At 34.5% G+C, this 24015-nt stretch overlaps 2 protein-coding genes across 3 annotated transcripts; one reads left to right on the plus strand and one right to left on the minus strand.

Annotated features, from left to right (window-relative positions):
• Positions 1-1477: 1477 nt before the first annotated feature.
• LOC130939540 (protein FAR1-RELATED SEQUENCE 9-like) lies at positions 1478-6072 on the minus strand. 2 transcript variants are annotated; one of them, XM_057867641.1, is made up of 5 exons: positions 5863-6072; positions 4732-4890; positions 4402-4497; positions 2628-4109; positions 1478-1968 (listed from the first exon to the last, which is right to left on the minus strand). In XM_057867641.1, exons 4-5 carry the CDS (start codon positions 4104-4106, stop codon positions 1801-1803), a joined length of 1647 nt encoding a protein of 548 aa, XP_057723624.1. In that variant the 5' UTR covers positions 4107-4109; positions 4402-4497; positions 4732-4890; positions 5863-6072; the 3' UTR covers positions 1478-1800. The 2 variants fall into 2 exon arrangements, with proteins under 2 accessions (XP_057723624.1, XP_057723630.1); XM_057867647.1 differs by lacking the exons at positions 4402-4497; positions 4732-4890; positions 5863-6072 and having other exon boundaries at positions 2628-4393.
• A 15359-nt stretch (positions 6073-21431) lies between these two features.
• Positions 21432-23584, plus strand: LOC130960540 (L-ascorbate oxidase homolog). Its single transcript, XM_057885953.1, has one exon. It carries the CDS (start codon positions 21777-21779, stop codon positions 23424-23426), a length of 1650 nt encoding a protein of 549 aa, XP_057741936.1. The 5' UTR covers positions 21432-21776; the 3' UTR covers positions 23427-23584.
• Positions 23585-24015: the final 431 nt, after the last annotated feature.

Consider the following 24015-nt stretch of genomic DNA (forward strand, 5'->3'; position numbering starts at 1 on the left):
GCCGTGGCGGTGAGAAGGTAGCCGAAAGAGAGGAAGGTAGCGTGAACGACAATCGCACAGACGCCATTGATGAGTGTAGTGGAGAAGAAGAGACCTCTGTGTTTGTGTTGTGATTTGAGAGGGGAGAGACAATTCGTTAGGGTAATGTTGAGGAAGGGGGCTTTTTAGCGTGAAACGACGTCGTTTTATGTCATTTTGGCACCACAGCAAATACTACGTCGTTTCTGTTATGCCGACGTGTCAGGAAAGAGGCCAACTCAGCTTTTCGGTAGCGCCAGGTGGGCAGAAATTGTCGGAAGGACGAGTTTGAGTCCCGGAGTGCAACTTCAGGGATGAATATGAGTAACTTTTAAGTTCAGGGACTACTATGAGACTCGAGTGCAACTTCAGGGACCACTTTGAGACTTATCTCGTTATCATATGATTTATAAATTTAAAAGATTCAAAAAATTCAGATTTGAAATAAGATATGATTTAAATTTGAATTGAGATTCAAATTCAAAATCAGTAACAAATCTCATACTAATATGATGCAAGGACACGGACACGGGACACGACACGACACAGGACACGCCGACACGCGAATTTTAAAATCTTATAAGACACGGAAACACGCATACGTATAAAATATAAAGTTTTTTTTAGATAAATCGTAATGAAATTTTGATATTTTATTGATATTAAAATATAAATTAATTTTTTAGTTATTTTTAATGTCTTAATTTAATTATATCAAGTATTTAAAATATTTTTTGTTTTAATAAATAATAATATAGACTATATCTAAATTTATTTCAAGAATGTATGTTAAGAATACGACTGGACACGTGATGATATTCAGGTGTGTCCAAGCGTATTCGGAAAAGAATTTTTTACTTTTTATTAAGTCACGGTTGGACACAACAGACACGCATGTCGGTGAGTGTCGTGTCTGAAAATGTGTCCGACACGCGGACACAGTAATTCAACGAAGTGTCCGTGCCACACAAATGTTTTATTCCTTTACCTCTCCACACATAAATGTGTGTGAGTCTAATTTTTAGAAAAGAATTTTATGATGTGCAAATAGATTTCTCAATTTAGATCATATATCTATTGGTCAAAAAGTTAACAACAAAGCTGTGAATACCCATAGCACATTTGTACTATCGAAAGAAAAAATGATTTTTACTATCATACTCAAGTATTTGAATCTGATCTATATTACTAGAATAAAAATTAAATCACAAAATAAATCTTTAAAATTATTTTCTTTCCTCCCGCTGCGTATTATGCGTATTATAAACACATGATAATCCTTCAATAAATTCACTTGTTCTCACAAGGACCAATCCAAGTGTCATTTTAGAGTATATTTGGAAATTTTAATGAGATGAAATTAAATTAAAAATTTTGAGAGAATGGATGTGCAATTCAATTGTCACACCAATTCTTAAATTTGGAACAAAAAGAATTGAATTAAAAAGAATATATTTAACATTACTATTTTAACCACAACTAAGGTAACTGCTGCTTCGTTTTTCTTCTCTTCTCTCCCTATGGTTCTGAAGAACATTCAGAGGAAATATTATACAAAAAGAAAGCCAAGCACAAACAAATGACTACACAAAACAGATGCAAAATATACAACAAATGATATGAACAACAAAAAACACTGAACATTGAAACATTGAAAATCCATGCCTTAGAGTCTTGGACTGAAAAATTAACCCCACTTTCACAAGTATTACACTACTTCACAATAATACATTCCACATACATGTTTTGTTGGGTGTGTTCCTACTCTGCAAAAGAATGCAGTCACTCTTTCAAACTAAGTCTTGCATTTTGGACCTTAACAGATAGGTTCATCTTTTGTTCTTCCATATCCCTTAGCACAGCCAGCAGGTTTGCCCTATAAACTTCGCATCGTTGATTTGTGGTCTCTAACTCGGCAGTCAACTCTCGGATCTTCTTTTGCTTCTCCTCCTGACAAATAGGAAGTTAAAGTAAAAATGGAATTATATATTTATATAACGACATGAGCTTTGATAAACATAAATTTGAGGTGAGTCAAGATCAAGTCTTCGAGCACAATCAGATAGTGATCACATCTTATCACAGTATCATGGAAAACGGGTGCAATTCAAATTCAATCAATGCGATTTCTGTTTCTCAAAAATGGAAGAACTCCTGTTTAACATGGGTTGAGGAAAGATCATTCTATGATGGGGGAAAACAGTTGTTTTGTTATAACCAAAACATGCAGAGTAAGGATTCTTCTTATATAGCACATAAATAACAAAAAGAATAAACTGAATATTCGGTCCTTTTTAACTGTTTAGTCACAGAGGGACAGATCACAAAAACCAGCAAATTATAAAAGCAAAGTATAAAATAAGAATAGGATAGCTAAGTAACCTAAATTTGAAATTACTATCAGTTAGAAAATTAGAAAGCAGCAAACAACAAATGCTCCCTTCCACCGAGTTAATTTGCTTTTAACTGTAAACAATATTAAGCATTAATACTTTAATAGCATACTTCCTTGGATGCAACTCATTGTCTAATTTATCAAGCAAAGATTTTGCATACCTAATGCTAGGTTTATTATGTACAGGGAAAATCACAAGCTCAAAGAAACTAACCGCAGATTGATAGCTATGTACATCTTCTTCTGCTGCGATTAATTCATCCCTTTCTCCATTAGAGACTGTATCTCCCCCTGCAGTTCCTATACTTTGACTTTTTACAGCAGCAACCTTCTTAACAGCTTCATTCAAAGCTTTCATTGCAACATGATAGATTTGGATGGATTTTGCACCTTCTTCTACATATCTGATTGCTTCTTGTCGCAGGTTGTTGTAGCGAACTGTTACACTGTCACCAGAACTGCTTGGGAACTCAGAAGCATGTTCATCTGAAAAGCCACCAGCTTTTGCGTTCCTTGTCCATCGTTTCAAAACATACTGAGATGGAAGTCTCAGAACATTCTTAGCCCTGAAAACTGATAATATATGCCTACAAATAGTTCCTGAATATTCAAACATCAGACAGCTGCAACTAGCTTTCATCTCAAAAGAGTTAAAAGTAACGATTTGAGATTTAGTCTTCTCTCCAAATTTAGCAACTCGGTAAGTAGTGATAGTTCCTGAATCTTCAATTTTTGTAGCAGGATTAGCCATAGTCTCTATAAACTCATCCTGAAATTTCAAGAATATCTTTCTTGTATAAAGACTTGCAGCTTGTTTTTCCATAGGAGATGGTGTTTTTAAAAGTGGGTTAGTGTTAATGGTGTCATAATCTGCTTTTAATTCCCTTTCATGCCAAGTTAATACAGCTTTCTCATATTGTCTAACCAATAACTGTATGGTTGTGGAAGCATTCACATATCCATCAAAGAATGCATTCAAACATTCATTTTTGTCCATCATAGAAATCTCCCCAAAGAAAGTATCCTGCAAGTAGACAGGAACCCAATGATGCCGTGCATTATACATGGATTGAAGCCATTCATTATCCATGACGCAGTATTTTTCCAACAGTGATGGCCAATAAGACTCAAACTCATCAATTGTCTCACTCTCATTAACACATTTCCGAAAATCTGTTTCAAAATCAGGATTGGATAGCCATAGATGTGCCAGTCTCTCTCGGGTCTCTCTGAATATGCTCCCTGTAGACACCCTATGGCGAGTTGGAGGGAGAACCTGCGCAACAGCCACTTGTATTAAAGGATCAAAATCTGTTGTAATGGAGACAGGATAGTGACCAGACATGGCTTGGAGAAAAGTCCTAAATAGCCATATATATGAAGATTCAGCTTCATTTAAAATCAACGCACAACCAAATAACACCGGTAGGCCATGATGATTAAATCCGGTGAAAGAGGCAAATGGCATCCGATACCGGTTAGTCTTATAGGTGGTGTCCAATATAATAGCATCTCCAAAATTAGAGTAGTTCACTCTAGATGTTGCATCGGCCCAAAATATATTACCAGCCGAGTGATCATTATCATTCTGGACTGCATAAAAGAAGGCTGGATTCTCTGCTTGCATGCGCTTTAGATAGTCCAATAATTGATGTCCCCCGCCCCCAAGGGGATGCTGTCTAATGCTACTCATGTTCTGCTCACAAATTATATTTAGATGGACAAAAAAAAGGTTCTTTCACAAAATAAAAGTGGGATGATAAAAAATAGAAGATTTAAAAAGTTCCTCAAACAAAGTAGGCAGACAGGTATTGCAATTCGAGCAATCTGCAGTTTCAAAGCTCACAGAAATCACAGCTATAATGTACAAACCATCTAAGTTCTAGAGTTATTAATCATTTCTTCAGCTGTTTTGCACAGAGAATAGTAGCACAAAGCCACATACTACTAAAGCTGCAAGATATATTCAAGAACTTGTAAGATTTTACCTTTTTTAAGATTCAACAAGAGCAATTTGTCAGTTTTTGAGCCAATTACAATTATTCCTCAAGTTCAGACAGTGATTCCACAGGTTTTTTATCAACCTGCACCCAGATATAGAAAATGGTTTTCAATCAGTTTAACTGACATCTGTCAACATGACAAGACTGCATAGACAAGGCTATTAAATGAGAAATTGAGAATCGAAGGACCTGTAGGGGTTTTAGAAGGGGCGTGGTTCGCAGAATGATTACCCAATACGAAGATTCCTATGAATTGGAAAACATTCCACGAACCACATGCTCCCTTAATCCTTTTCAACTATTTATTTTGTTTACCTTTTGGCTTCCCTTCAATGAAAAGCATTTGGTCCATTTAAGGGTGTTTCCCTAAGTGATATGCATAGGGATTATCTTGCATCGTTACTGGCTTATCCCTTTTGGTGTTACTCGTATCTTGGATTTATATGAGGATGTCCCATATAAAATCTTCTTATTCTATCAAAAACAAATGAATATGAACAGAAGATCGTACCAGAATATTATCCATGCAAAACAAATATCAGCAAGTTCCATCATAAGTAAATACTACACAGAAATAAAAATCAAGTCACTTGTATAAACATGAGAAGTAAGTCTTAGGTCGGAGGAGATAACTAAATTGACCTGGACAGAAAATTTGTCGAACAACGAATCTTGTTAAAGCTAATGGGCACCAAAAAGAAGTCGAGGGAACCCTAAAATGTTAGATGAATCTACAAAGACAACGCAACATGGCAGTTGGAATAGCCTTCAACCATCAGCTACAAGTTGTTAGATTGTTCCATGATAAAGTAGTACAATGATAAGCCATAGGTCCATATGAACAAAATTCAGAAGGATTGAACAATATGGGGTAGGGTAATGCTAAAGCAACATCAGCCAATTTTTTAAAAACTATTTTGTTTATCCTAAACTCTAATCCTAAATCATAAACCTTTAATTCTAGACCCTAAGTTATACCTTAAAGAAAAGTCGATAATATTGGCTAACTAGAAGTTATGAATTTGAAACCAAAACTAAGGGTAGTAATTGCTGAAGAAAAAAAAATAAAGAAAACAAGTAGATTTGGCTGGAAGGCGATCTGAAACAAATTTTGTTTCAGTCTAAGGAGAGAGATTATGGTAGTGACAAAGAGAAATGGTTGCACACATGGACGCCGGTGGCATTTAATTAATATCTAACCGAACACAAACACAGACACGATCAATGATCAGTGAAGCAGCAAGATTGAAAAACAAGAACAATTAGCTCAATAACACCACAAAATCACACATGGAATTAGGATAAGAGTCATAGCAGGAAAGAGGAAATAAGTAACAGCAGAAACAAGAGAGTAAAAATGTTCTAGAAAGACTCAAAAATCAAGAACTAAAAAGAGAAACGGAAACTGAAACGGAGAGGAGTGGGGTTGAATTGAAGATAAAACACCTGCGAGCGGCGGCAGGGGCTTGTCCAGAAAGGGAAGCTCTGGCTTGCGCGGCGACATTTGCTGGTTCGTGGTTACTTATGAATGGTGTTGGAGAGTACAGAGTAGTGCTGATCAAAACTACGGCGAAGAAGAAGAAGAAGAAGATGCGATGCCCAGGTTTCAGTCTCAATTGCGAAAGAGAAAAAGAGATTTTACGATAAGAGCTGGTTTAGTGCAGTAGCAAAATAATAATTGAAATTTTTAACTAATTTCGATTCATAATTTTTTATATTTAAAAATTTTAAAATATTATTTGTATATCAAGTCAATCACTAAAATCTTTACCAAAATACGAGACTGGAACCGCAACCTCTTAACTGAGTATGAGTATAAGGAGATTATGTCATTTGAAATCATCCATCAATATATTTATATATAAATACATGTGATTTAATTTATTTTCAATGTATATTTGTATTTCAATATATAACGTAATAATTAAAAATTTTATACTAATAATTAACTTTAATAACTAATTTTGGTGTATACGTAATATAATAGTTAAAAATTTTTTAACTGAGTTATGATATATTGATATTACAATTTTTTTATTTAAATTAATTAAATATATTATTTATTAAATTTCGTAACGTGTAGAATATTTATTGATATAACTTTACACATCTTAGATACTAAATCATAATTCTTGTTAAATAACACTCTTTTTGTTTGATGTTCGTGTCTTGCCAAAACATAGACACAGGAAACGTGTCTATTATTTGGATTCTGAGACACAAAATAAAAAGGACACACTTACACACAAACACACACAAGATACATGTATTTCATGTCTCAGTGAAACGATGAGACACGGATTTTGGGCGATGAACACGAATTTGTATCACTGTTTTTAGACGATTTTATTCTCGTTCATTTTTTGAAATTCCAAATGTCTCTCCTGTTTGTTTCAAATCCTAACCAGTGATAATTTATTGTGTAATTATTTTGCATCATTAAAGTTGTACCACCGCCAAACATCGTCTATGTTTTCCACCGACTCCCCTCTCTGCGTGCTGTGCTCCGGTCGCGGTGAGCTTGTGTTGCTACTCTGCCACCTTTACCTCTCGATCCCGCAGTCGCATTAGCCTCAAACTCTAGCTGTGTTTCTGCTGCGTATTGAGTCTTTTATCCTCCGTCGCTGCACCATCTGCTCTATCGATGTGCTTTACCTCGTTGTCTCTGGTATTTTTTTTTTGTAGAGTTTTTTGTTTTAATTTTGATTATTGATCAGATGGGTTTTTGTTGATTAATTGTTATTCTAATATTTGGGTATGTGAACAATTGAATTGTATGTAAACCTGGGAATTGTTTGTAATTATTCATTTTATTTTCATCTGAAATCTTCAATAGGCAATGAATAATCTCGATGGTGGTTGTTTTAATGCATTTTGAAGCTTGATAAGTTATTTTTCCTAATCGAAGAGAAAAAAGAATGGAAAAAGCCATGTGTCTAATTGAAAGAAACAAGTTATTATAAATTATACTTGATAAATTGTTCTCACTATCAAACATTTTCTGGCCAACTATGGAGCAAAATCTTCAAAAAGAAAAGAGTAGTAGAAGGAGTTTTTGCTGCTGCAATAAATAAAATTTTGCTATTGATCTGCTCTTGTTATTAGTGCTAATTGTTGATAAAAACTAGTGATAAAAATGTTGTTCTAATTGCTAATTAATATGTTAATCAAATTGCTTATCAAATTATTAATAGGTGAGCTTTTTAATTATTATCTTTTGATAAATGCTAGAGGACAATTTATTTGTATTGTGTTTATAAAATTGCTTATCAAACTACTTACCAAGTTGTTGACCAAACGATTTGTATTATGTGTTTGTAAAAATTGAATAAGTTAGATGATAATTGTTTGTAAAAAAATTGACATATTAATTTACAAGTCTGTTGTTTCATTGTGATAGTAGTTAGAGTCAATTTTATCTTAGAAAGTTATAATCTCAAAGCATTATTTAATTTCTTTTATTTTCATTAATAAAAAATTACATATTAAAACTCTTAATTATTTTTCAACTGACATTTTTATTGATATGTATTTAATTAGATTTCAATCATATTTCTTTTATTTTGTACATGACATCTAAGCCAATTGGTTGGTTACTTAGGTGTGAAATCTATTAGTATGCTTTGAACTTGATTATGTGAGCATATGCTTATGTAATGAGTGTTTTTCCTATTTTAGTTTAATTGAGTGCTTTTCCTATTTGTACAAATTATTAGGGTTCTTCATTTATGTATTTACTTGTTATTGTTTCTTAGGAAGTGATGATAGATCATTCTGAACAAATTAAGCTATGTATTGAATATTACTGGATTATGAGAATGCAATTTGACACATTAATGCTGCTTTTTTTAGTAACTTTATATATGTATATTAGGAATAGATGGTGGGGTCATTCTTCGATTGGTCAAAGAGTGAACACACTGCCACTAAGGCGAGATGCATTAGATAATATCATTGGGGAGGGTGGAGATAGAAATTGCATATGGAAGTTAAGAATGAGTTTGAATGCATTTGTAATTTTATGTGAATTACTACAAGTTCAAGGTGGATTAGACAAAGATAGTCATGTTGGCATAGGCAAGCAAGTAGCTCCTTTCTTAATCATATTAGCTCACCATACCAAAAATCGCAGCATACAAGTTAGGTTCTATAGGTCTGGTGAAACTATTAGTAGGTATTTTCACAAGGTATTGTGTTCGGTTTTGCGTGTCCAAAGTATCTTTGGAAGAATGTGTAGATCTCAGATGGAAATGGTTCAAGGTAGGTCGTGTATGTAGCTCTAATTTTTATTGGTCAAGTTTACTCTGCGTGTAATAATTGTTTTTTTTTTCACATTTGATAGGGTTGTCTAGGAGCATTAGATGGAACTTACATAGATGTCAAAGTCCCGAAAAGTGATAAATCTAGATATCGGACGAGGAAATCTAGAATATCCGCCAATGTCTTAGGAGTTTGCAATCGGAACATGAATTTCGTCTATGTCCTTAGCGGTTGGGAAGGATCGGCATCTGATTCAAGGGTACTTAGGGATGCTATTACTCGACGTAATGGCTTGAAAATACCTACTGTTATGTCTAAATTAATTTTTTGAAAAAAATAATAACTATTGTTTATGAGAATTACAATGTATTTCTTATATTTTTCCATCCTTCTGTTTTAGGGTGTTATTACTTAGTGGATGTTGGCTATACCAATGGGAGATTTTTATCTCCTTATAGAAATGTTTGCTATCATGTGAATGAGTGAGTTCAAGGTCATCGGGAACCACAAAATCGTCTAGAGTTATTTAATAAAACGCACTCTTCAGCTAAAAATGTGATTGAGCGGTGCTTTGGGTTGCTTAAGAAAAGATGGGCAATTCTACGAAGTCCCTCGTTCTATCCTATTAGGGTTCTATCCCTCGTTCTATCCCCGCCAATGGACTGAACAAGAAATTGAACAATTTGTGGTGTTCATAGAGAAATTGGTTGTTGAAGGCAAGAGGGAAGATGCCGCTCAATTTAAGACATGGGCATTTCAAAAGCTGGCAGACAAGATGAATGAGAGGTTTCCTGAATGTGGTCTCACTGTGAAGCACATCAGAAACAAACACAAGCGCTTGAAAGAAAAATATATGTTTGTGGCTGAGATGTTGGGTTGTAGTAGTTTTGGTTGTAATCGTAATTTTTTCGCATTTAATCATTCTTCTTACAAGTACTCTTTCGTATGAACATGTAATTATACGCTTTGTTTTATGTTGTACAGGGTCGCAATGTTACACTCTACACTCCAAGCAAGCCATTTTCGTTGTTTGAACGTTTTGGGAGCATTTTTGGCAAGGATAGAGCTACTAGTCTTTATGCATGCAGTGGAAAAGATGTTGAAGAAGATGTCACACCGGGCTCTATATTTGCTGCGGCCACAGCTGGTGGCTTGGGTTTAGGCGGAGACGATGTTGACATGGAGGATTTAGCAGCTGCCGAGAGCAAACTATCCAATACCTTTTCAACCTCGTTTTCTTCATCAAGTGAGAAAAATCAAGGACGTCACAGTGCAATTAAAAAAAATAATCATGCTGCAGTGCTATCAAACTTAGCTGAAACTTTTAAAGTTGTGGTTGAGGATCAAGAAAAGCATGTGCAGGTACTAGCCAATACAATGTCCGGTGTTAATGAGCAAGTGAATCTTGGCCGAACGCTAAAGAGTCTTGGTTTTAACAGAATGGAGATCGTGCAAATTGCAAAAAAATTTGTGCAGAATCCAGAATTGAAGACAACTTTTTGGAGTTTGAACGAGGAAAAGATGGCATTCGCTTGAGATATAATGAAAAATTTTTAGCTAGTATTGGGTGTATTGCTAAACTTACTGAGATATTTTGGTAAACTTAATAGACTTTTCAGTGTTATGTTATTTTTTTTATGTTGGACAATTGAAATACACTACTTACATTGTAACTTTTTTATGCGTTCTGTTAAATTTTATTTGTATTGGGTAATTTGTCTATGTAACACGTAGTTAGAACATTAAATTTTGAGATTGGTTTCTGTCTCTTTCATATTAATTAATTAATTATTTTATATTTTTAGATTTTATTAAGTTAATTTACATGTTAGGATACTTTGAGTTAATTAGTTAAAAGATATGTGAGAATAATAACAATGTATATTATTTTGATTTATATAGTTTTATTCGACATGTTAAGATAATTTGATCTAAGTATAGACGACGTGTTAAAATATTAACATGTTATATCAAATTGTTTTGTTTTAATTAGTTAGGATCATTAGATTTATATTAGCCAAATGACCATTAGTTAGTATAGAACATTTAAAATTTGAATAATTAATTTTTGAAAATTACGTGCAGTTCTTTTTTTTTATCGAATACTTAGGATATTATTAATTAATATTAATATTATTATATGATTACATTCATAAAATTGAATATTTTTATTAACGAAATTATATATGTATTTAATTCTAATATTTAATTACAATAAATATTAGATATCTATGAGTTAGATAAGATTAATCTGAAAGATTACTAGTTGCTATTTTGATAGAGATCTCGATTACTCTTACCACATCGTGTGACATTGCCATCCTCCCGCTTGACATGCCATTGTCTTATATTAGGGTGGCTAGATTCAGACATGTAGTAGAACTAAGAGATTTTCATGTTTTACAATGTCTTGTTCTCTGCATTTGTCGAGCGATGGATGTCCGAGACCCACAACTTTCACTTACTATGGAGTGAGATCACCATTATGCTGCATGATGTTGCTTACCATTTTAGTCTGCACAAGATGTGAGCTGATGAGGGATCAGACTAGAGATTTTCAGTAGCACTATGGACACTCTACATGGCAGTAGGTTGAAGATTTACTCGACGAGCAGGCTGCCACCACAGCCAGAGAACAGGAAGCAGACATTTTCTTTGAGGATGACCTAGTTTAAAAACAGGGTCTCACACATTCCTTGGGGGTAGATCCAGAGACTGTCCATAAATATGCCTGGTGCAAGTTGATGATGTTGATCGGGGGTTTCTGTTTGCGGACAAGTCATTGAACCTTGTTCCTCTCAGATGGTTGTCATTGCAGGAAGATTTTGATAGTTGCAGATAGTTGAACTACGGGCCTGCATTACTGGCACACACTTACCACTCACTGTATACCACTTCTGGGCATGATGTAACAGACATTGCTGGGTGCATACTGCTTCTCTTGTCCTGGATTTATCACAGGTTTCCATCATTCTGTCCGACTAGGTATGACATACTCAAGTTTCCACTTGCAGCGAGGTAATTAATTATTATTTATTGTTGTTCGTTTTTATTTGCAATATTAATTACTAAGGACACTTTATATACCATGAATAGGTTGGTGGGATTAGGACAGTAAATCAGAGACCACCACGACGACAGAATACTAGGATTGCGGCATCAGCTGGATGCTCGTAGGCTTGATCAAGTACGATCCGTATTCGTTTATAATTTATTACATTTATTTCTCTTCCATCAGCTGAAAAATTTGCATACGCAGCAGGTGGCACGTGACGCAAGCCAACCTTGCTGTCCAAAGAATTTTGCATACGTGGAAAGTTTTTGTGTACGCAACATTGTCGAAATCTCAATTCATGCGTATGCGGGTGGCATGTGTATGCATGACTACCCTATTTTACCAAAAGTGTATTTTTGAGTTTTTAACCATTCTTCTAACTTTTCAAATCTCTGTAACACCTGTTTAAGGTGCGATAGCTAGTGTTTAGGCCTTGGAACGAGCGAGAGGATATGGAGTGAAGGAAAAGGGATAGTTTCTGTTATGAATTTAGAGCTGGTGACTTAGGATAATAGAGCACTGGGGGTTGATTAGCTATAGTGATTTTGTGGAGTGTATTGAGTGGATTAAAGAGAATATATCGAAGTATATTGGAGATAAGTTTGAAAAATTATATATTAATTATAAATATAAAATTAGGCACGATTTGATTATAAACGTGACTATTTCATCTTGAGCACTTTTTCTCAAAAGTGCGACCCCAGAGAGATGGTAGAAGATGAGGATCCCCTTATTTATTCCTCCTGGTATTGGAAAATCGCCTCTAGCGAGATGGTGGGAGGTTAGGATTCCCTCCTTTGTTCCTCCTAGACATATGAGAACGTACCTCTTGGATAGATTTAAGGATTGTGGTTTCATTCCACTTGCTCTAGATTAGTTGGTTGAGGCTTTCTGGGTAGATGCAAAGGTGTGGTACGCTCCACTTGTTCTAGGTTGAGGTGATTTTGAGCTTCCTGGATAGATGTAAGGGTGTGGTACGGCCCACTTGCTCCAGATTGGTAATTTATATTTATTTGTGTCTCCCTATGTAAACGCACTGGCTCGCCCCACTGATCCAGGTTGAGATTGAGATTCCTCTGACCTTGCCTGCGTAATGAATAATTGAATAATTATATATGCTATGCTTTTGAGAATACGCGCCGCGTGGACTGTCTAGGGTTCGCTACTGGACATGTCGGGTTTGGCTATATAACCGACAGATGATATCATTAGCCATAGGGCAGACATGCATCATATGCATTTGTATGATTTATTTGAGTATGCATATTTTTTGTTTGCATAATTATTTATCTATGTCTATATGCTACATGACTTAAATGATGTACCTATTTTTTTAATTGTGTATTACTTGTATGCCTTATATGTGTGACCTTGAGAGATCCCTCAGATGGTGGAGGAGAGCTGAGGGTTATTCCACCTGGTGATTGGGAGGTTTGTAGTAAACTGAAATTGAGGAGATAGATTAGAATTTTCTTGGTAGAATTATCATATTTCTGGTTTGTGAGAACTCTAGGCTTGGAATATGGGTTGTAGAAGTTTAGGATTGTCTGTGGCTTTACGGAGTCTTATATCTTATCTTTTGGGCATTGTTACCATACTGAGAACCGCCAGTTCTCATTCCATATGTATTTGTTATTTTTCAAATGCAGGATATGACACGCCTCGCTGAGCGTGTTGGATTTGCTTTCTTAGAAGTGAAGACATATCTTTTGGGACTTATATTATGTTTTAGTTTATGTATTTTTGTGCTTCACTTTTATACCTTATGTTGTTTATCCCTTTTAGAGGATTATTTTGGAGAAACAGGACTTTATTGTTGTAGATATTTTGAGGGCTATATTCGTGTGTGTGTGTGTATATATATATATATATATATATATATATATATATATATATATATATATATATATATATATATATATCGGCCTTAACTTCGCAGGTCGAGTCTAGAGCTTGATTATACTTATCCGTTGGAACTCTATATATATATGTCTTTTTATTTTCTGTATAAGCTTTCTGTCTTATTATTTTTTTGTGCAATGCATTTTCGGTTTTGTTTTGATCGTACTCTTTTCTTTTAAGACTTCTAGCTATATTATCCTTGTTATATATGTATATATTTTACTTTTAGAGGTCGTAGCACATCACCACCTTTGTTTTACATCTTAGGCGTAAAATTTTGTGATAAGATGTTACAGAAATCCTAAACCTTAGAAGTCAATAAAGGATAAAACCTAGCAAATGGACAATGCAAGAACCTAATCCCACATATTATTCATCCATGACCTAGATACCATCAACATAGTGCAAACACAAAACAAACAAAATACCTAAATCCCTACCATTCACCTTATGCAATGTGCAAATGTGATGATGCTTCGTGCAAAAATTGCTAGGGGTGTTCATGGATAAGATTCGATCCGCATATCCACGATATTTATCCGAATCCAATCTGAAAATTGTAGATATGGATCCGATCCGCAAGACTATCGGATCGGATCGGGATTCGATCCGCACACTAATCAAATCGGATTGCGGATTTTGTGTTGGTATCCGCATATCTGCATATCCGCAAAAATAAATAAATAAATATTCTTTTTATATTTTATTTCAACTAATAATTATCATATATGTTGTATTATTTTAATTTATTATTTAAGAAAATTATGTTTAATATTATTTTAAGAGTAAATATATTTAAAAGAATAGAAAAATAAATTTTATCGATATTTTTTTAAAAAAATAAACTTTTAAAAATATTTTTGTATTTTGCGGATATATCCGATATCCGATATTCGATCCAATCCACAAATCGGATCCAAACTTAAAAACTGCGGATATTGGATTCGATCCGATGATTTTAATACGGATCGAATCGAAAATTTAGCCATATCCGATTCCATCCGCGTTCACCCCTAAAAACTACTTCACTAATCACACGTAAAGGTACCACGGAGGAGCGCCTACGAGGCTCAATAACTGGGAGCTGAGGCAGAGGAAGAGACGAGACAGAGAAGAAGAATGTGCTTGGGATTTTGGAAAAACTAACAAACGTATGCTAATGGGGGAAATTCTTTTAATTTGAAGAAAAGAAATTGATACTTTAATTTGAAATTATTGCTTCATTTTTTTACATTTGTGCTATTCATCTTGAATAACATCGTTAAGTAAATTATCAAGTCGGCACTTAATAACACATAAATAATATTAATACTGTGTATGGTGTATCACTTTTAGACTAACATAAATTTACGTTTTTGAGAATAAGAGATTAATTTGTTCATTTTATAAAATCAGAGACTTAATTAATACGAGTTAAAAATTTCACGTTTGAATTATTTAAAAAAGATAATTTAATGGTTGAAAACATTTGTATCTAGACTAGATATTATACTATGAGAATGTACTTTGGATATAGCCGAAGGGTATTTACAAATTTGATTAATTAATATTATTAATATTATTATTAATATTATTAATATTAATAAACGGTTACTAACCGTTTTGTACCATTTGGTTGAAGGGACACAACCTTTTAAAAATTGTGTATGTTCAAAATATTGTATTTATTGGCTAAAGAGACAAAACTCTTTAAGAGTTGTATATGTTCAAAACATTGTATCTATTGGCAATAGAAATGACACAACCATTTGTATACGTAACTAATCATAATTGCTACGTGCAATATGTATAAATAAGTCCTTGTCCATTATTTCAGATATGAAGTACTAAGCGTACAATTTACACTACTATTAAGAGATTCTCTTTGTTCAAGAGAGTTGAGAATTTCTTACTATTGCTAATTAAGAAATTCTTAGGTTTCATTATATCCTGGGAGAGTATTGTCATCAACCCTATAGCAACTAAGTGTGGGGACAAATATCTCTCTAAAGAAAGCGATCTAATCGTGCCTTGAAACCACTACACAAATATAAGATTTTGTCATCTTACCATCTTCATATACCCAACAATTTTAGAGAGATATTTCTTGAAGATGGCACAAGATTAAAACACTACGTTCAAGGTCATGAATCAAGAGTTTGTCAAATTAGATCGCTTTGATGGAACGAACTTCAACCGTTGGAAAGACAAGATGATGTTTCTTCTTTCAGTTCTCAATCTTGCATATGTGATTGACCCAAAGACTACACCAATTGCCGATGCCGCTGAAAATTCCACACCGGAAGAGAAAGAAAAGATTGCTCAATTGAAAAAGAAACGTGATGAAGATACTTTTGCATGCCGAGGTCATATTTTCAATACTTTATCCGACCGACTCTATGATCTCTACATGTCAATTCAATCACCATTAGAGATTTGGAAATCTTTGGAAGAAAAGTACAATACCGAACGACAAGGAACAGATAAGTTTATTATGATGAAATATTTTGAATTTATTATGAATGATACTATGCCTGTCATGGATCAAATTCATGAATTACAAATCCTTGTAAGTAGACTTCGTGATCTACAAGTGGTGATCCCTGAATCATTACAAGTTGGAGCAATTATTTCAAAATTGCCTTCATCTTGGAATGGTTATAGGAAGAAACTTTTACATCTTGGTGAGGACTTCACAATTGAGAAATTACTAAGGCATATACGTATAGAGGAGGAAACTCGAAAACGTGATGCTGTGTATCTTTCTCAAAGTTCTAAAGTGAATCATATTGGTGAAAACAACACCAATAAGAAGAAAAGAAAGTTCTCTAAAGATTCAAAGCAAGATAAGAAGAGACAAAAAGAGTGTTATCATTGTCACAAGAAATGACACTATATCAAAGAATGTAGACTTCTGAAAAGGGAAGCACCAAAGACCAACTTAGTGGAAGAGAAGGATCTAATTGCTATGGTTATAGAAAAAGTACAAAACATGCATATTGGCATGGTTACAGAAGTCAACATAGCAACACAAGGAAAATCACTTGAGTGGTGGTTAGATTCTGGGGCTACTGTTCACGTTTGCAATGATCGCAAACAATTCAAAACATATGAAGAAGTGAACAATAGAGAAGTCTTGATGGGCAATGACAACTCAGCCAAAGTTTGTGGTCAAGGAAGTGTGGAATTAAATTTTACATCTGGAAAGAAATTAAGTTTAATAAATGTACTTCATGTTCCAGATTTGAGAAAAAATTTAGTTTCTGTTAGTCTCTTGTGTAAGAAAGGATTTAAAGTTGTTATGGAATCCGATAAAGTGATCTTGCTTAAGAATGATGTATTCACAGGAAAAGGATATTGTACTGAAGGCATGTTTAAACTTAGTATTAATAAAGTGAATGTTTCCTTGTATGTTGGTGATTCTTGTGATTTATGGCATAGTAGATTAGCACACTTAAATTACAAATCAATTGAATATATGCAAAAGAATAACTATATTGATCTTAGTAACAAGAATTTTAGTAAGAAATGTGATATTTGCATACAATCTAAAATTACTAAGAAACTTTTTCCTAAGGTTGAAAGAAATACACATTTATTAGAATTGATTCATAGTGATATTTGTGAGCTAAATGGCAATATTACTAGAGGAGGAAAAAGATACTTTATAACCTTCATTGATAATTGTTCTAGATTTACTTATGTGTATTTGCTTAGAAATAAAGATGAAGCTTTTGAAATGTTTAAGAAATATAAAATGGAAGTAGAAAATATGCATGATAAGAAAATAAAAGTTCTTCGTAGTGATCGAGGTGGAGAATATTTTTCTAATGAATTTGATCACTTTTGTGAATTACATGGTATTGTGCATGAATCTTCCGCTCCATATACTTCGCAACAAAATGGTTTGGCGGAAAGAAAGAACCGTACCTTAGTGGATATGGTTAATTCAATGTTACTAAATGCAAAATTGCCTTACAATTTGTGGGGTGAAGCATTATTGACATCATGTCATATCCATAATAGGATACCATCAAGACATATAAAGGTTTCTCCTTATGAAATTTGGAAAGGAAGGAAACCTAATTTAAATTATCTTAAAGTGTGGGGGTGTTTAGCCTTTTATCGAGTTCCTGATCAAAAGAGAACCAAATTGGGGCCAAGAGCCATAAAAGGCACTTTTATAGGATATGCTCAAAATTCTAAAGCATATAGAATATTAGACTTAGTGTCTAATGTAGTTGTTGAATCAAGAGAAGTATAATTTATTGAAAATAAATTTATCAATGATTCAACTTCTAATTTAGAGTATCCCCAAAATGATACTAATATTTCACAAGAAATAAATAATCAAAATAATAAACGTCTAAGCGACAAAGAGTTTATTGAACCAAGGAAGAGCTTGAGAGTAAGAAAAGAAAATGACTTGGGTCCAGATTTTATTTCTTCTCATGCTATCACCTTTTTGGTAGAAGGAACTAGGAATTCTGTAACAAACAAGATTCCTATTGTTATGAACATAGAGGGTGATCCTCAAACATTCAAAGAGGCTATGGTTTCAAGGGATTCTGCTTTTTGGAAAGAAGCAATAAATGATGAAATGGACTCAATATTATCTAACAATACTTGGGTCTTGGTTGATTTGCCTCCAGGATCAAAGCCTATAGGATGTAAGTGGGTATTTAGAAAAAAGTATAATACTGATGGTTCATTACAAACCTTTAAAGCAAGGTTAGTGGCCAAGGGGTTTAGACAACAAGAAGGTCTAGACTATTTTGATACCTACGCACCTGTGGCAAGAATGACTTCTATTAGGGCTCTTATAGCATTAGCATCCATACATAAGCTTCATATACATCAAATGGATGTTAAAACGACTTTTCTAAATGGAGATCTTAATGAAGAAATTTATATGGAGCAACCAGAAGGCTATGTGCTACCCGAAAATGAAAAGAAAGTTTGTAAATTAATTAAGTCTTTGTATGGGCTAAAACAAGCGCCTAAACAATGGCATGAGAAGTTTGATTCAGTGGTGTTATCAAATGGCTTCTCACATAATAGTGCGGATAAATGTATTTACTCAAAATTTACTAAAGATTATGGAGTAATTATTTGTTTATATGTTGATGATATGTTAATCATCGGAACAAATTTAGAAGGAATTCGTATAACGAAGGAGTATCTAACTTCTAAATTCAAGATGAAGGATTTGAATGAAGTTGATACAATATTAGGCATAAAGGTACATAAGAATGAAGTTGGCTTTACTTTAAGTCAATCTCATTATATTAAAAAGGTATTGGAAAAGTTTGATCATCTCACAATTAAAGAATCCAATACGCCGTATGATCCTAATCTTAAATTAGAAGGAAACATGGGAAGATATATAGCACAATTAGAATATGCTAGTGCTATAGGAAGTTTAATGTATGCAATGCATTGTACTAGACCTGATATAGCATTTGCTGTGTGCAAATTATCAAGGTTTATAGGAAAGCCTAGCAATCAACATTGGAAAGCTATAACAAGAGTTCTTGGTTATCTCAAGAAAATCATAAACTTGGGATTACATTATAGTGATTATCCCGCAGTTTTAGAAGGTTATTCCGACGCAAGTTGAATTACAAATCTTAGTGATAACAAATCCACTTCAGGATGGATTTTCACCATAGGTGGTGGAGCAATAAGTTGGGCCTCAAAGAAACAAACATGTATTACACATTCTACTATGGAGGCTGAGTTTGTAGCTTTATCAGCCGCAGGTAAAGAAGCGGAATGGTTAAGAAATTTGTTATATGATATAAAGATGTGGCCACAGCAGACGACAGCCATTTCAATCTTCTATGATAGTGAATCAACCATGTCTCGAGCATATAATAAGGTTTATAATGGAAAGTCTAGACATATAAGTTTGAGACATGAATTTGTGAGGCAACTAATAGATGATGGTGTAATTACCATCACTTATGTAAGATCTCAAGAAAATTTAGCAGACCCTTTGACTAAAGGTTTGTCAAGGGATAAAATCAAAGAAACTACTGCTAAAATGGGATTAAAACCTATTATTGCTAAATGATGGAAACCCAACCTTATTCTAGTAGACCACTAGTTTCAAGGTTTAATGGGTAATAACAAGTTATTTAGCAATTGGAGCACTAAGGTATAGGATTTAGTGCTATTTACAATAAATTAGGAGGGTGAGTTTAAACTCTTAATGGAATGATAATATTATCTATCAAAAGATTCCACCTATATGAATATAAGAGTGGTGCCGCTCTAATCGAGAATTTTAGAGGTTTTATTCTCGTAAATATTCATGAAACCAGGATGAGCACAAGGCCATATAAGTGCTTAAAATTGTAAACTCTTAAACTTGGAGGGTATAAGTAATGTGAGTGATTTTTGGTACTAGCATATGGAGTATAAGTTTAATCGATTAGACACTTATTACTTCGTTAGAACTTTAAAATTTACACTAAAAGAATATTTAATCTTAGTGACACATTCTTTATGCATATACTTGTATGACATTTAAATTTTGTAAATAGTGGGGGATTGAAGGGTATTTACAAATTTGATTAATTAATATTATTAATATTATTATTAATATTATTAATATTAATAAACGGTTACTAACCGTTTTGTACCATTTGGTTGAAGGGACACAACCTTTTAAGGATTGTGTATATTCAAAACATTGTGTCTATTGGCTAAAGGGACACAACTCTTTAAGAGTTGTATATGTTCAAAACATTGTATCTATTGGCAATAGAAATGACACAACCATTTGTATATGTAACTAATCATAATTGCTACTTGCAATATGTATAAATAAGTCCTTGTCCACTATTTCAGATATAAAGTACTAAGCGTACAATTTACATTACTATTAAGAGATTCTCTTTGTTCAAGATAGTTGAGAATTTCTTACTATTGCTAATTAAGAAATTCTTAGGTTTCATTGTATCCTGGGAGAGTATTGTCATCAATCCTATAGCAACTAAGTGTGGGGATAAATATCTATCTAAAGAAAGCGATCTAATCATGCCTTGAAACCACTACAGTAGCTAGCTAGCATGAATTTATTAGAGGGATTTTGGTTGACATACATTTGATTGTAATTTCTCACCTACAGGCACATACGTAAAGGCAATAATTAAAAGAAAAAATATTGAAACTAATTTTCTTAATAAATAATCAGTTGTATTTTTTGTTTTTTTTTTCTTTTAATTTTTAGTACTTTACTATTTTATTAACTGCAAATAAGTTGTCTCTCTACTCTCTAGTAAGATCCATTATGTATAACAACGTTTTAAAATTAAAGATGGAAAATACTAGGGGTAAACAAAAATTGTTAACTGTATATTAAAAATAATTTTCATATATGAATTTGTGTCCGTCTTATTTTATATATTTTTAATGTATATTTTATATTCTAAACTGTTTTTGTGTGTGTAAATACGTAATAGAATTGAGTATATATCAATATTTTTACTGACAAATAAAAGAAAATTAGTTTATATTAATTAGTTTAAATACAATATAAACGTAAAAAAGAAGGCTGGTTATATAACATTAACATCTCTCTTAAAAAAAAAGTATCCTTAACAATTATATTAATTGCAATTATAATTATTAACTTATTGAAAGAAATACTATCAAATCCATGCAATATAATAGACCAGTCTTATCTATGCTATTTATACCAAGTACACATAACTAACGATGCATTAAATAAATAAATTCTAAAACAATAATTATGCTATATATATAAATTTACATGATACATAGTAAAGTGGGAACAATAAAATGAATTTGTTGGAAGGGAGGAAATACAGCACGTTTGTATTACTTTTTCCTACTGACCAGTACGCAAAATCCTGGCCAAAAGAGAGAAAGTCTAAAAATGGAGAAGGAATAGGAACAAATTGAAGCTAATTCAAGACCCTAAAAGATGAGGTAGAGCGACATAAACGGAAAATAGCTAAAAAAAAGGGTTGGAAAGAAGGTATAAAAGGAGAGCAACGAAGGCCAAAAGAAATCAGAAGAAGAACATCTATCTTCTTCCACTAATAAAGTGAGGAAGGAGATAGAAAAGGAAAGGGGATTATTATACTACTCTTGAATAATAAAGAGAGAGGGGAAATAAAAAAAAGAAGAGAAAATGGGCCGCGGGGCAGTTTTGGCTTTGATGCTTTGCCTGTTGGGTGTTGCAGTTCAGGCTGAAGACCCATACGTGTACTACACGTGGAAAGTAACGTATGGAATAATATCACCATTGGGGATCCCACAACAGGGAATTCTAATCAACAACCAATTCCCAGGCCCTGAAATCAACTCAACAAGCAACAACAACATTGTCATCAACGTCTTTAACTACCTCGACGAGCCCCTTCTCTTCACATGGCACGGCATCCAGCTGAGGAAGAATTCATGGCAAGATGGTACCCCTGGAACCAACTGCCCAATCCTTCCAGGCACCAACTACACCTACAAGTTCCAAGTGAAGGACCAGATCGGCACATATTTCTACTATCCATCAACTGCTCTCCACAGGGCAGCTGGCGGTTTCGGTGGTCACAGGATCTTCAGCCGTCTCTTGATCCCAGTCCCGTACCCCGATCCCGAGGACGAGTACTGGGTTCTCATCGGTGACTGGTACACCAAGAGCCACTCTGTCCTCAGGAAGTTCCTCGACAGCGGCAGGTCCCTCGGCAGGCCCGACGGTGTTCTCATCAACGGCCAGACCACCAAGGATGACGGCAGCGACAAGCCCATGTACACCATGAAGCCTGGTGCCACCTACAAGCTAAGAATTTGCAACACTGGTATCAAGGACTCACTCAACTTCAGGATCCAGGGTCATCCATTGAAGCTTGTTGAGACTGAAGGCTCTCACACCGTCCAGAACATCTACGACTCCCTCGACGTCCACGTCGGACAATGCTTCACCGTCCTCGTCACCGCCGATAAGGAGCCAAAGGACTACTACATGGTTGCCTCCACAAGGCTCACCAAGTACAATCTCGTCGGCAAGGCCATTCTTAGCTACACCAACGGAAAGGGACCTGCTTCCCCTGAGCTTCCACCGGCACCAGTTGGCTGGGCTTGGTCTTTGAACCAGTTCAGGTCATTCCGCTGGAACTTGACCGCTAGCGCTGCAAGGCCCAACCCACAGGGATCTTACCACTACGGTGGCATCAACATCACCCGCACCATTATTTTGTCTAACTCCGTCATCAGAGGTCAGGGCAAGCTCCGTTATGCCATTAACGGTGTTTCCCACGTGGACACCGAAACTCCTCTCAAGCTCGCTGAGTACTACGGCATCGCCGATAAGGTCTTCAAGTACGACCTCATCTCCGACGTGCCTCCGGTCACCGTCAACAACCTCACCCTCGCACCCAATGTCTTGAGGGCCACTTACCGTACCTTCATCGAAATCATCTTCCAGAACCCCACCAAGACCATTCAGTCTTACAACTTGGGTGGATACTCTTTCTTCGCCGTTGCCATTGAACCCGGGAAGTGGAGCCCAGAGAAGAGGCAGAACTACAACCTTCTTGACGCCGTGAGCAGGCACACCATTCAAGTGTTCCCAAAATCATGGGCAGCAGTGATGTTGACATTCGATAACTGTGGAATGTGGAATTTGAGGTCAGAGCAAGCTGAGAACCGTTACTTGGGTCAACAGATGTACGTGAGCGTTCAATCTCCTGAGAACTCAACGAGGGATGAGTACAACCTGCCACTAACACAACTTATCTGCGGACTTTGCAAGAACATGCCAAACCCTGGAAACCTCTACCATTAAATTCAAGAGACTGTTTAATTCCCCCCTTTCTGATTTTAAGCCATATGCATGTGTCACTATAAACTATGTAATATCTCTTGTATCATGCTGTGACTCACTATTGTATTAGCCACTTCCTGATCTTATCTTCTTGATTATCTTATTCATGGATAATACAATTTACATCTCCTTCCAACCTACTATCTATTGCGTCCTTTCATTTCATTATCTTATTATAATATTAGGAATGAACATGTTTATTTAAGCTTAAATGTTGTTAATAACCCTAAACAAAAAGTTTAAGAGGCCAGTAATTTCATTAAATTCTGGTCAGTATATAATCAGTAAAAAAAGTGAATTAATTGAATGAAATCTCACACCATTAAAATCATCATTGATAGCTATTTAATGACTACAAATCACAAAAATTATTGGTCCTTAGCATTCCTCTGACCCTAAATAATGGAAGTAATTTGTTTATCAATACTATAAGGAACAAATTAAAATGGTTTCTAAACTTCACTTTCATTAAGTTGTATGTTCATTTTCTTTCTAAATATAAAAATCGTAACATTGAATAAAATAAATCATGACAAAATTGTTATGAAAA

Source organism: Arachis stenosperma, chromosome 1 (assembly GCF_014773155.1).
Source record: "Arachis stenosperma cultivar V10309 chromosome 1, arast.V10309.gnm1.PFL2, whole genome shotgun sequence".
Lineage (NCBI taxonomy): Eukaryota > Viridiplantae > Streptophyta > Magnoliopsida > Fabales > Fabaceae > Arachis > Arachis stenosperma.